This window comes from Leptodactylus fuscus, chromosome 1 (genome assembly GCF_031893055.1).
Source record: "Leptodactylus fuscus isolate aLepFus1 chromosome 1, aLepFus1.hap2, whole genome shotgun sequence".
In the NCBI taxonomy this organism is placed as follows: Eukaryota; Metazoa; Chordata; class Amphibia; order Anura; family Leptodactylidae; genus Leptodactylus; species Leptodactylus fuscus.
The window spans coordinates 265222220-265237402 of NC_134265.1; the positions used below are offsets into that span (position 1 = coordinate 265222220).

A 15183-nucleotide genomic window follows, 5' to 3' on the forward strand; every position below is an offset into this window, starting at 1 on the left:
TGCAGCCCGTATTAGACATGTGTCCAGTAAAAGCCACAGAATGTCAATAGAAATTCATTGCATACAAACTACAGTAAACTCTGCATGTATGGATTCAGCGAAGGGTCTCATTCATACACATGTAATGCAACCCAAAACAACGGCCCAACCAGGTGACTAATGAATATCAAAGGCATTTAACCATTTATTCCTGTATCAGAGGTGTAACTAGGTAGGGTGGAGCCCGCCCCGTGGCGAAATTTTTACATGCCCCCCGGACTGACCCCCCCCCCCCGCATTCCTGCACGCACTATTATGCCCCATAGTGGCCCCTGCAGACAGTATTATTTCCCCTAGTGGCCCCTACACACAGTATTATGCCCCCACTGTGGACATGCATGAACGATTATTATACTGTATAATATAATAATCAGAGACCCAGTGGAGGATACAAACACTGTTACCTATCCCTGGCTCTGATGCGGTCCCTGCTGATGTCGGCCATCTTCAATGACTAAAGGGACGTCAATTTACCTAGGTCTGTTTTGCGTTGCTTAAGAACGCAGGCCCCAGCCATATGATATCAGGGACGTCACCCAAGTAGGCCTGAAGCCTGCCTAGAGCCAGGAGAGGTAAGTAACACTATTTTTTATGTTCCCTCACCTCTCCTGGGCCTCCGATCTATATAGTCGGGGGTCTGAAAAGACCCCGAGTACAATAATAGTGTTTATGGGGCCTGCGGCCTTATTTACAGATCCTGGCTCCTGCTTACCGCGGCCTCCGCAGAAGGAGAAGCGTAGCCAGCCGTGGGTGGGAACAAGATTAGTAAGTAAATTTTAAAAAAACACAGCGGTAGCAGCTGTCGTCGGGACCCCTAATGTCCCGGGCCCTGTGGTAGCCGCTACCTTGATAGTTACGCCCCTGACCATAAGTTGAGTCAGGGGATCCATGGTCAGAATGAAAATTGTGGCTATAATACAGATGCTAAAATGCAGCCACATTACAGACTGAATAAGCCATAACTACATAATGCAAACTACTTTATTCCTCCTATGAGTTCCAACAGTGACTAATACTTGCTAAACTATCTATTGCAAACGCAGTTAAATGCATGTGTGAAGAAGGCCTAAATAGTTTTATGCCTGGTCTCCTAGCAAAGAGCTCAGACAATCAATGGGTAAATCTCAAGATGTGGAAATTACATAAATGATAAAAAGCTAATAAAAATATAGTAATTTTTTTTAATGACAGAGAAGGGATATGTTAATAGCTATCTGCAAAACTGAACAAGAAAGCATGGCAAACATTTTCAGTAGTGAATAGTTAGAAAGACAATGGTGACATCTAGTGGATATGTACACTCACCGGCCACTTTATTAGGTACACCTGTCCAACTGCTCGTTAACACTTAATTTCTAATCAGCCAATCACATGGCGGCAACTCAGTGCATTTAGGCATGTAGACATGGTCAAGACAATCTCCTGCAGTTCAAACCGAGCATCAGTATGGGGAAGAAAGGTGATTTGAGTGCCTTTGAACGTGGCATGGTTGTTGGTGCCAGAAGGGCTGGTCTGAGTATTTCAGAAACTGCTGATCTACTGGGATTTTCGCGCACAACCATCTCTAGGGTTTACAGAGAATGGTCCGAAAAAGAAAAAACATCCAGTGAGTGGCAGTTCTGTGGGCGGAAATGCGTTGTTGATGCCAGAGGTCAGAGGAGAATGGCCAAACTGGTTCGAGCTGATAGAAAGGCAACAGTGACTCAAATAGCCACCCGTTACAACCAAGGTAGCCAGAAGAGCATCTCTGAATGCACAGTACGTCGAACTTTGAGGCAGATGGGCTACAGCAGCAGAAGACCACACCGGGTGCCACTCCTTTCAGCTAAGAACAGGAAACTGAGGCTACAATTTGCACAAACTCATTGAAATTGGACAATTGAAGATTGGAAAAATGTTGCCTGGTCTGATGAGTCTCGATTTCTGCTGCGACATTCGGATGGTAGGGTCAGAATTTGGCGTCAACAACATGAAAGCATGGATCCATCCTGCCTTGTATCAACGGTTCAGGCTGGTGGTGGTGGTGTCATGGTGTGGGGAATATTTTCTTGGCACTCTTTGGGCCCCTTGGTACCAATTGAGCATCGTTGCAACGCCAAAGCCTACCTGAGTATTGTTGCTGACCATGTCCATCCCTTTATGACCACAATGTCCCCAACATCTGATGGCTACTTTCAGCAGGATAATGCGCCATGTCATAAAGCTGGAATCATCTCAGACTGTTTTCTTGAACATGACAATGAGTTCACTGTACTCCAATGGCCTCCACAGTCACCAGATCTCAATCCAATAAAGCATCTTTGGGATGTGGTGGAACGGGAGATTCGCATCATGGATGTGCAGCCGACAAATCTGCGGCAACTGTGTGATGCCATCATGTCAATATGGACCAAAATCTCTGAGGAATGCTTCCAGCACCTTGTTGAATCTATGCCACAAAGAATTGAGGCAGTTCTGAAGGCAAAAGGGGGTCCAACCTGTTACTAGCATGGTGTACCTAATAAAGTGGCCGGTGAGTGTATAGACTTACATGTTAGTTTAGAAATAAGTGCATTATTTTGTATTCAATTTTTATTTGTATAGTAATGGTGCAATAAAAACACAGACAAAATTCAAAGAACTTTTTTTCAATCAATAACAAGTTAAAAACTACTCCTTTCTGATGGAAGTGTCCTTTTAAGTGCCCTACAGCTTTCCTGACTAATGCAATATCACAAAGAGCACTTAGATACTAACAAAGTGTAGCCAAACAATCTATATATACTGCTACATAGACTGAAAGGGGGCCCAATCTGTAGTATGCACAACGTTGAGTTTGGGCATCATAATCCATACCGCGAGCCCCACCCCTTTTGTGCCCCCCACGCAGTATGACGCCTCTTTAATCATCCTGATATGGTATCATACACCCTTATCTTATATGGTATAATATCTTCCTCATTATTGCTTGCACATTATACAAAGTAAGACTTTGCCGTGTGGTCTCATAGTCCACTCCTGACTTTGCTGCATGTGGCTTCAGGGAGCAGCAGGGACAATCAATTGACATCACTACATTACCTCGGTCAGCTTCCAAGCTGCAGGCAAGAGAGACAAGGGACAATTGGTGCTGTAAGAAGGAGCTGACAACACCCAGCTTCACTATTGTATACTCCAGACACAGATGAATTCAAACCGAGACATCCCTCTCACCAACCAGGACAGCAAATAAAATCCAGAACTGTCGCTCTGAATCTGGGACAGCTGGGAGGTATGTATACATGTACCTGAAATCTGATGGCGCTTGAAACGTGACGCCTATTTATCTGGATTCCCCCATAAATTCCCTTGAAATGCAAGTTGATTTGTATTTAAGATATTGCATAAAGTTGTATCCTATTCAGCCACGTACTCCTATTTATTTAGAAAGGTGTGTAGAATGTTTCACTTTTCCTGATTTTTTTTTTTTTTTTTGCTGAAGAATAGTTCAGGTGACTGTAAGAAACTTTGCAATATATCTTGTCAGAGCACAATGCCCCCATCTCCTGTTATCAGCTCCTCTCCTGCCTGCTAAACTGCTCAAGAGAAGATGGCTTTAGCTTACTCACAGATTAGATTACATTGGGGTCTATGGGGAAGGACAGAAACCCAGTGAGTAATAAGCAGGTACAGAAAAACAAGCGGCTGGAGGAAATAGTAAGATTTCTTTCTTTTATAACAAGTTTTATAACTTTCTATAACAGTTTATCAGCAGGAGTGAACATTATAGATGCCAATAAAGCTCTGGTGAGATACAAATCTTACGGTAACTTGCCCTGGGATGCCGCTTTCTCTCTGCTTCTCTTCCTACTCCCCCTCCCCCCTGCTATAAAGTTATAAGAACTGCAGACTGGATCTCTCACAGTGAAATGAGCGGTTTGCCAGGCAGGGAAGAGCTGATAACAGGCGGTGGGAGTCATTTTATCTAAGACATATTTCATAGTTTCTTAGATTTACTGGAGCTGCTCTCTTACACTAAATATTTCCTAGAAAGTACTCTTTAACCTGATAAGGGGGCAGCGTAGCTTCTATGTTAATACTCGCTGACTTTTTTTCATATTTTTCAACGCCGCCTTCCAAAATGCATAACTATTCCTTTTCTGTTGACATTAATTCTATTCTTTGTGTAACAAGTTCTTTAATTTTGCACCATTTTGAGGTAAATATAATGTTTTGATTAGCTTTTATTGTTTTGGGGGGTCAGTGTGGAAAACCCCCATAATTCTTTCATTGTTTTTATGGTGTTCACTCTGCATTAAAAACGACCTGGCAACTTTGTCTGGTCATTGCCATTACAGCGATACCATATTTCTATTGGTTTTACTGCTTTTTTTTTTTTTTTTTGTTAGAGATATATTAGAACTCTTTGAGGAACAAGTTGTACTTTTTATTGGTACCAATGTTTGGTATGCACGACTTTTTGATCAGTTTTTTTTTGCTATTTTTGGGGAAAGCAAGGTGACCAAATGACATTAATTTGCCCATTGCAGTGTGTGTATATATATATATATATATATATATATATATATACACACACACACACACACACACTATATATATATATATTTTTTTTACTCTTTACCTGTCCCATAAGGGAACTTGAACCTGGGATTCTTGATCCCCATTGCAATGTATCACCATACATAATATTGCACCACATGAAACTGTTGCTTGGCCTCCTGGCTGCAAAGGCTACCCCTCCTCCCCCCAGACTCCACAATCTTAACATGAGGAATGAGGATCTTGCCCTAGACCTCCTGAATGCTGTGATTGCTATTGATCATGGCATCCAAAAAGTTAATCAGCTAAATCATCTTTTGGGCATTACTTCTGGCAGCTAGTGCCAGAAGTAATGCCCATGGCATTATAACACTGTACTATTATGGCGCTGAGCATTAACTACATGCTTAGCGTGAAGCACTAGTACGGCACAGAGCAGGAAGGGGTTAAACACTAATAAACTTGTGGCTAGGCAGTTGAGTTGTGAAAGGTGCTTATTTCACCTTTAGTGCAGAAAAGAGCATGCTCCCCTATCCATTCTAAGGCAATACACCACATTTCACTAAGCTCTCCTCATGCATGTGCTGTGTCAAACTGCATGACTTGCTTAAGAAATGGTTGGAAGACTTAAAGAGGACCTTTCACCATATCTGGGCACATGCAGTGTTATATACTGCCGGAAAGCTGATAGTGCGCTGAGTTCAGCACACTGTCGGCTTTCCCGATCTGTGCCCGGTGTGAAGAGCTTACGGTCCGGTACCGTAGCTCTTCTATGGTCACCGGGCACGGACCGTATGCTCTTCACACCGGGCACAGATCGGGAAAGCCGACAGTGTGCTGAACTCAGCGCATTGTCAGCTTTCCGGCAGTATATAACACTGCATGTGCCCAGATATGGTGAAAGGTCCTCTTTAAGTCAAGTGTGAGCTGCTGGCACAGATGAAACACCAAGGGAGTTCAGTGAATGGTGCACCTTGGCGAGCAGGAGTTGCAGATTCTGCAATGACTGGCTCAGGCACACCCTGTGACAGAAGTGTACGGTTTATCATTACAGTATCTAGTTGCTGTCATCACCACTTGTTTAAGACCTGCATTATCATAAACATCTGCTGTAACAAAGAAGATTACAATACGCAACCAGGTGTCACGTGCCCTTGGTCAGTGAAAATCTCCAGGTGACTTTCAGGGGGTAGTATTTGGGCAGAAGGTCCATGAGAGCTAGCGAGAGAAGCTTTGTAGGGAAGAGACAGCAAGTCAAAAAACGCCATCGGCCGGAAGGGGTTAAATATGGGCTAGGGCAACTTCTATCAAGTCCCACAACTGTTTTATTAGTCCTAGTCTGGGCCTGTGATATATATTTTATATGCTAGGATTCACACCATCATAAGCTTGTCCTTTTATCAATTTTGTGTCATGTAGAAAAAAAAAAATTGAGTGGTTCACTCAAAAAGAATACAGAGTGAAGGCTTCACTTCGTTTTGTTTTCTATAAAACTATAGAGCCAGCCATCTTGCCTGAGCTGTAAAAATCAGTTCCAGAGATTTCCTGTATAATACAGAGGTTTTATTTCATTGAAGATTAATCAGTTCTATCACGCTACAACTTCCTAATTCCTTACCACAATTGTAGCTTGACATTAGTGACTAGATATACCCTTGTTGGATAAAGCAGACGAGGCTGTGAGCCGTGCGGAAATTGCTTACCCTTTATGGAGACTTGAATTAACTAAAGACAAATAGGGAATTATAAGCAACTTCATACTTTATTATTTCAATAAAAAGTTCAGAAACACATTGGATTTATAGGGCAAGTGGGATGACAAAAACAAGTCAATGTTCGCAAACATGACATACATAAATAAAATATTCACAAATATAATTGGTCAACATATCAGAATCATAACCTGTGTTAATTCCAAGAAATTACAGTCCATTTTACAGTCTAATAAAACATTAGTACAAATTATACAAAGTATAAAAACACCCCAATAAGACCCCTAAAGGGCAGAAAGATGATATTCATTACGCTGCAGCAAGCTGTCAACAGGTCAGGCTTTAAACAGATCTGCGTGATACAGAGACTATACTGAGAGCTTTAAGAAGACCTTTGCTAGCCTGGAAGACTCATTAAAATTAATTACTATTGCATTACAAGCAGCTTGGATTATTGTGATGTCTGAGGTTGTGGTTATGTCACAATTTGCAAGTTGTGTGACCAAAATCCATCATGAAGCCCTGCCCTTTATATGCATGTTACAGGAAAATCACATGAACAACTTTATTTAATCCTAAGAAATATGTGTAGGCCCAGCCTAGCATGAACCTAAAGGAACACTTCTGGAATAACTGATATGTCATGCACTGACCCCTCAGGCCTTGCACTAGGCAAAATGATAGTTGGGTAAGGAGTGCTCATGAAATATGATATATAATATTAAAGGACTGAGGTTCTTTGTGAACCCCCATGTATGTGTCAAGGAAACAATCACAAGCTGGTATACTGTAGAAACCATACTGTAACAGCAAGTCTAGGAAACACAAAGCATTATCTACATACAACCTTTTGATAACAGATTTTGTCATTAATTTGACCTTTCTGCCATAATATGTTACACAGACTATTTTGATAAGTCTGCCCATTAAAAACTTGAAGCATTATGAATGAATGTATGGAAGGCTTAACAGCTTAAAAAAATGACGACCCAAAACCAAACTACTGCATGAAAGAATTGCTGAAATCTTACAGTGTCGCTGTCATGAACCTGGAATGGAATTGGAAACTCATGGCCCAGGCTAACAGTGGTATTTTATCAACTCTGCCAGTTGGAAAACAGCCGTTACCTACCTACCCCCCCTCCCCCAGGCTGTGTATACTCTATATACAGGAGTAGCAATTACAGAAACAGGGCAGAGATGGCAGCTTATAATACCATCAGAATATACCTTTAAAAGCACAAGACTGATGTACCATGTAAGGCACCTAACAAACCCATGACCTCTTCATTTTAACAATGGAGGACCCAGCTACTAGAATACTGATGGAGGTAGTAAAAGTCCACTGCTTTTTAAAAAAGTTAACATCTGAATTGTTTAAGTGGAAATCTTTCTCCAATATATCTCAGCATAATCTAATGCAGTAGGGTGAGGCGAGATCAAATCCTCTACAAAGCATCAAAAAAGGCACACGTAAGGGTGTGGCTACAAAAAAGACATCACCTTCTATAGTCTCTATTAACAGTCTATCTTTTTATATGCCACCATGCTGTTGACTTTATGTATTGTAGTAGTGAAGGAGCGAAGTCGAACTTCTTCAGAGTTGGAAACAAACTGAGGTCCAGATTCCTCCCACTTCTCTGGCACTTCTGAATCTTTATCTGTGTATATCAGCAGGTCAAAAGCACCTGTATGGATGAAAAGTGAACAATGTTAAGTATGTACCATGAAACAAATCGCAGAAACAGACTTGGTTTATATGTAGCAGTGGGGCAGAGTAACGTCACAAAACAAATCATTCCACTGTTTGCTACTGCTAGAAAGCGGGAATTGCTTGGGAATTATTTTTGCTATATACTTTAACCAATTTTATTTTTTTTAGTAGAAAACTGGCTCAAAGTCTTCCTAGCAACACTAAGCCAGGAAACATCCATCCTATACAGATTGGAAAAATTTACTATTCCACCTACCCCAGTTTTCTGGCATACCTGTGAATTATTCTTAGCGCCAAATTTACTTCAACCCATTTGCAGCAAAGGCATTTTTTTTAAGTTTTGTTTTTACTCCCTGGCTTCCAAACGCCGTAGCGGGAAAAATAGTCAAAAGTGCCAAACCGCCGTTTTTTCACAGTTTTGATTCTGATAAAAATTAGAATAAAAAGTGATCAAAGCAATAGCATTTCCCGAAAATGGTAGAACTAAAAAGTACACCCGGCCCCGCAAAAAAAAGACGCCCTATACATCCCTGTACACGGACGTATAAAAAAAGTTACGGCTGTCAGAATGTTTTTAACGCAGTTTTTGAATTTTTTTTTTTTTAAGGGGTTAAAATAAATAAAACCATATAAATTTGGTATCCCTGGAATCCTACCGAAACACGGAATACAGGGGACATGTCATATTGGCTGCACAGTGAACGTCGTAAAACCGAAGCCCGTAAGAGTCGCAGAAATGCATTTTTTCTTCAAATCCACCCCATTCTGAATTTTTTTCCAGCTTCCCAGTACATTCTACAGAATAAGTAATGGAGGCATCATGAAGAAAAATTTGTCCCACAAAGATTAAGACCTCATATGGCTCTGGCAGCGGAGAAATATAAAAAAAAAAAAAAAAAGTTATGGGGTTTAGAAGGAGGGGAGTCAAAAACAAAAATCAAAAAATGCCATCGGCGGGAAGGGGTTAAAGGGTAGTGGCCATAAGAAAAGGTAAATCATATGAAAAGGTAAAATACCTTGTCATTTATATTTCCTGAAACATTACAGGAGTTATTAAACTAGAATCCCAATGAGTCAAACACATGCATTATTTATCTACTTACATGCAGTCTCCAGCAGTGGAAGGAAAGTTACTGTTGCTGTGATTTGTCGGATGACTGATCGGATTTCTTCCTGAATAACTTTTGGAGACTTTTCCCTGACAATGCTGAAATAAGTACAATGCATATTTGAAGTGAGTACAACAACTAAACATGCACATAAAGTATCCTTTATGTGGCACAGATGCATCTATCTCACACAGATAAAATATAAACCCCATGAATGAAGTAGCAGTCGAGGTGACATACTTCTTGCTGGAATACCCTTTATGTCACAATAGTATGTGGCAGTAAGACAGTCATTCCCACAAACCGATTTACTATGTCTTATTTTGTGTCAGCACCATCATACCAATGACCACCAGCAATAACAGCCAACAAAAGCTGGGATCAGTCATAACTCAGGATTAAGAAACCAAAATGGTATCCAAATGGTTTGATGGTGGGCACTGTGTCCTCAGATTTCTTCAATTGCACTGTGTGAACATGTTGCTTTAGACACAAGGCAAGAAAGGTTTTACCCCATTAAATAAATAAATGATATATATAATTTTTTTTTGCAGGATTTAGGACCTATTTGATTCAGAGAAGCAATACAAGTTTGCAACTGAAGCAGCAGTGTGTGAATCCATGTTAAGGCCCCACAGTGGGCTGCAGTGAATAAGCGCTGCGAGAAAAACCATGGCGGCAAAGCATCACAGTTGTTCCCACATCACTTTTCACAAAAAGTCTACAGCAGTTACTTCTGTGGACTTTCTGCCTTGATTATACCTATATTGATATTGAATCCGCCAGCATTTCCATATACTATGACAGTTTTGAAATTGCAACGACTATAAAACACTGCGGTATTTGCCACAGTTTTTCACCATGTGGGGCCCTGCCCTAAAGATGCACCAAGCTTACATCCAGTATGCACAACTTTGATAACACGGTGCATTTTTAGCCCATCTGGTCTCAGCTTATTTTGTCTAAATATTAGAGAAAATGAGTAAATCTGCACAACTTTGTCACTCTGTGATGTAGTGGTTACATAGTGGCTGGACCCCGTTCTACCAGAGATGTAGACAAGGCCCACAGGTGAGTTCATTTCAGTAGCACATAGATCTATGGCTGGAAACATCCAATTTATGATCCAAATTCAGATGTATGTCAACAAGCAATGTTTTATTCTACCCTGTGAGTCTCCATGCAATTGCTCCCCACAGAAAAGGATCTCCTCAGTTACCTGTCATCCTTCACAGTCTTATCACATTCTATATCAAACTGCCAACGTTCAAGAATTTCATTGTTGTCGATGCTTGAAATCACCACCACTAATTTCTGGACCTGACATTTGTACAGCCAATCTGAAATGAGAGAAATGAGACTTGTTCAAGGCTTTAAAGGGGGAAAATAAATAAATAAATCCCACGCATCTTAGGTAGTCAATAACAAAAGGAGAGTTTGGTTACCCCTGTAACAGACTTTAATGGGGCAGTGCTGCAGTAGCTACACTCGCTGCTACAGTTTATACAGGCTTCTGCGCTGCCTCAGTACTGGTGATATGTGGGGGGCCCAAGTATTGGAGCCCCACAGAGCTAATATTGATGGCCTATCCTAAGCACAGGTCATCAATCTTAGAAACCAGATAATCCCCCTTAAATCTAAACTGAGTAATGCAAAACGTGTATATATATATATATATATATATATATATATATATGGTATATATATATACACTTTTTTTTTTCTTTTCAAAAATGCAAGTGTTTCTGAAAACGCGCTTTTTCCACGATGTGTGAATAAAAGTCACTTTGCTGGTACTCGCAGAAACGCAGCATTTTTTGTTGCAGGTTTTGCAGCGCTTTCTTGTGAGCTAAAGTCAGATAGTGCTTGAAAACGAATGCAAAATATAAAGGAAGCTCTTAGGGTCCATTCACACTGAGTTTTTCATGAGGATTTTGGTGCTGAAAAAGGAACCCATTGAAATCAATGGGAGGCTTTTTCCACATGGATTTTCAGCACCAAAATCCTGACCAACAAACTGTGTGAATGGACCCTTAGACAATTCCCTTCTGCTAAATCCATTCCTGACTTTGGGTAAAAAAAAAAAAAAAAAAAGCAAAAAACAAAAAAGGGTGCATTTCCATATGAGGCCTTAACAATTTTATACAGATGTGACTGTATATTACTCATGGACTGCATGTGCTCCCATTTTTTATTATAATCAAAGAATAGACATGCTTTCATTGACATTTGTGGTCTGCAAAATGGACTAATATAAAGTCTAGGGGAGCACACACAGATGTCATACTTGTTCATTTTTCACAGACCAAGAAACGGAAAGGTATACAAAAAAAAGAAAAAAGTTGATCTGCTTTTCACAGGTTAAATAAAAAGTGATCAAAATGTCAAATCCCTGAAAAGTAATGAACAAAATGTACAACGGAGTCTGCAGAAAGACATTGCACTCCATGTTATTGACTGTGGCGTGTCAGTAGTTAAGCACTTCAGTAGATCGGAGCGATCTACGACTGTGTGTGTTGCAGCAAATCATCAGCCGTAAAGCAAGTAATGAGCCAAGGAAATGTCCGTGACATACCCCACATCCAATGCCTGCTTTCAGAACAGGGAATGAAGCAAGACAGTCGCCAAAAGATTATATTAGTAATTTGTATATGTTTATTCTAATAAATGTGTTGGAAAATCAATCGCCATCTTTGAGTAGCAACCTAGAGACAGATGACAACAGAACTATTTTTCAATATAAAACCGTACCTTTCAGCTGCTCCACCACTGTATTCAAGTAGTTCTTCAGATCTGGGTCTGTGGAAACGAGCAGGGTAAGGCCATATTTCTGTGCACGCGTAAAAGTCTCTGATGGATAAATCCCACGCTGATATAAAATACTATTGATGCCAAAATCTGAGGAGAAAGTCAGTGTTACAATAACCGTTATGAAAGAAACAAGACATTAGATCACTGAGCATCAAGCGATGGAGTCGCCATGCCCCCAGAATGGATTATTTCATCTACTTTGGTATCCGCCCCCGGTAATACACTGCCATACATTTGTTGCACTGGCACTATTAGTTAGTACAAAGATGGTTTTAAAAGGGTTTTCTGACGATTTGCAGAAATATGAGACCTGCAACCCCTGCTGTTCAGTGTATGGGTGAGAACTGTTGCCGCTTCACATACAACCAAGCACAGCACCTTACATTTTACAGAAGCTGTGCTTGGTATTAAAGCTCAGCCCCATTCACTTGAATGAAGCTGAGCTTTAAATAGGTCACATGACTGTTTAAGTGTGAAGTGGAAGAGGTGGTCATAAAGCAATACTGCAAACAGCTGATCCACAGGGGTCCCAGATGTTTGTCCCCTAGCTGAGCTCAACTGAATCACGAAACGACATAAACCTTTGAGTTAAAAGTTCTGCATCTTGTGCATAAGATTAAGAAAATCTCATTGAATTAAAAATAGTGCATGCCGTCTCTTCTGCACAAACTCACACAATGATGGAGATTCCAAGAAGAAGGGACGGACGGACACTACTACATCTCTTAATACGGTACCGAAGTCTAGAAGGTTATGTGACAGGTGACTGGCCTGAAGCACCCATTCAGTTCAGCGCTTATGATATATCACTAAGATTCTGGGCAAAAAATATGAGCCCTCTCTGCTGCGCTCCCTCATACTAGGGCATGTAGACCCCCAGATGGAAATAGACTGCCTCTCAGACTTATTCCTCAAATTCTGCAGTTTCTATTAATGGGATCATGGGTTGCCATGGTAGTTTGATGACTAAAGAAACCCTCCAAGACCTGCCAACGTTCCAGCATGCCTATAAGGACTGGCCTCTCAGCCGTACACCCAACATATCTTCATTGATAATACTACTCTGCGACGCAGATGCATCAACGAGACCACTGCAGGCAGTCACCCTAGCACCTACAACATGAGATCACTGTGGTCAATAACTGGTCGCTGCAGCAAAAACCAGGAAAAGCATTTTTACATATGCATGGGACATGTCTCAGATTTCAATACCCAAGTTCCACCCCACTGATGCGACTCCTCGCAGATATCCACCATACTATACACTACATGTGCACTTTACAGCTAAGGACCCAATGGCAAAAATGCCATCTATTCTTTTACTCTTCCAGAAAAGTTGTTGTGCGACCTCTGGACACATCACCATCTCATCTGTGAAGTGTTAAAAATGTATCAGTCTTTTGTTAATTTACATCTTTCATTCATTTTTTTCCCTCTGAGCCCAGAAACCCCTTTTAAGGCTTTTTGACATTAATGAGGTTTCATTCAGAGTTCTCTCTGTGAACGAAAGAAACAAAACCATACCATTATAGCAAATGAAGACATTCACACTTTTTCACAACGTTACAGTCATTGAATGCACTTTTTCATCATTTACTCATCTTAGTAATGCAAGTCTATGATGGCAAATGGATGACATCCAGGTATATGTTTTTCACAGACTCATTACTTAGCCTCTGTGAAAATAAGGGTGGGGGCTGGAATCTAAAGACACAAGGGCAGAAACCCCAAGGTACTGCACCCTCAGGGAACTCACTATATAACCCTTTAAATAGGACCTTTCATCACCTCCGACAAGACCAGCCCCTTACATCAAGTAATAGGCTCTGTTTCACTGATCCTGGCAGAGAATTCTTTCTCTAGCCCTCGTCGTTCCTGAGCAATCAGTGCAGTAAGCACGGACACCAAACCTATTTAGGCTGTGTACTGTCAGGAGGGCGGAGTCAGGCAGGAGCAGGCAAGGGGTGCGATTCTGAGCTCTGACGTGACCTCTGAATCACACACTGGCTCTGGCAGATTCCTGTTTGCGAACGACATCGCTAGTGACATCACAGAGCTGAAATAGCACATCAGGCACCAAAACTAACTGCACTTGTTACTCCAGAACGGTGGGATCATCAGAAAAAAAACCTAACTGTGCCAGAATCAGTAGAGCTGTGCAGATTAACCAATGCCAAGCACTTAAATTGGTGGAGATGATGAAAGGATCTCTGTAAGCCTGGAGACCCCCTTTAAAGGCGTTATTAAGAAGTTATAGCTATCAGAATACATGAAAGACACATGACTCCATAATACTAAGTCCTAACATGTATGTAATAGCAAGACAAAGAGAAGCCATAGCAGAGGAAAGACAGCTTCGGTGTGATCCAAGGCAGAAGCTTATGTACATAGGACTGCACAGTGTACAAAGAGTGCTAGATAAAGCGGCTGCACCGGTGTGACCCAGCCCGGGACTCACAGAAGAACTCAGACACGATCTCGGCGCTGCCCTTCAGCGTGATCCCTTCCCTTGTTATCTGCGCCGCCATTTCCAGGCCTCTCTGCAGCGGTCCTGGGCTGGATTCAAGAAAGCGCGCCTTCCACTACACCGGGTGACGTCACCACGCCTCATACAACGACGTTGCCCTTCCATTGGCTTACCTCACGTAGATGGATGACGCCATACGTAGGACTAGTGACTCCGTTGGCCATGTTTAGTAAGGGCAAGTTCATTTTCTCCCGTTGTTTTCTTTTTTAATTAGACTATTGCGGTATCCATGTGATTTCCGTCATCTGCTGTCTGATGTAATAAAGACGCGCTTTATGTGCGTTTCCCTGTTTACCCTTTTTCGTTGGGGGTGTCGGCAGTCAAATCAAATCAAATCAAAAAAGCTTTATAGGCACGTTGTTGCAAGGACAGCGCCACCTAGGGGCTACTTTCCAGATTGAACATAAACACGTTAAAGGAACAACTTTATGGCATTTATTTTGTGGAAAATAAGTTTGGTATATTGATTTTTAGCCTGTTCTGTAAATTAATTATGCAATTTTCATATCTATATGCCAGAAGACTGAAGATAGGTAAGTGTGAGGGGGACGGGGAGTATTGGTGATGCTTCGTTTTCAGAAATGCAGAAATAGAACGTCACCAGATCATCGGAAAATGTGCCTAGGGTGGTCACATGACTGCCCAAGTTATATACGTGAATACAGATTAAAAAAAAAATAATAAAACATAAAGTCAGTTAGAAGTATTAATTATCGTACTTGTTTTTGTATGTTTTATGCTTTATAAGTAAAG

General features: G+C 41.2%; 1 protein-coding gene across 1 annotated transcript; it reads right to left on the bottom strand.

Annotated features, from left to right (window-relative positions):
• Positions 1-7737: 7737 nt before the first annotated feature.
• MAD2L1 (mitotic arrest deficient 2 like 1) lies at positions 7738-14477 on the bottom strand. Its single transcript, XM_075287258.1, has 5 exons — positions 14362-14477; positions 11844-11990; positions 10312-10432; positions 9087-9190; positions 7738-7957 (listed from the first exon to the last, which is right to left on the bottom strand). Exons 1-5 carry the CDS (start codon positions 14429-14431, stop codon positions 7788-7790), a joined length of 612 nt encoding a protein of 203 aa, XP_075143359.1. The 5' UTR covers positions 14432-14477; the 3' UTR covers positions 7738-7787.
• Between the last annotated feature and the right edge of the window lie 706 nt (positions 14478-15183).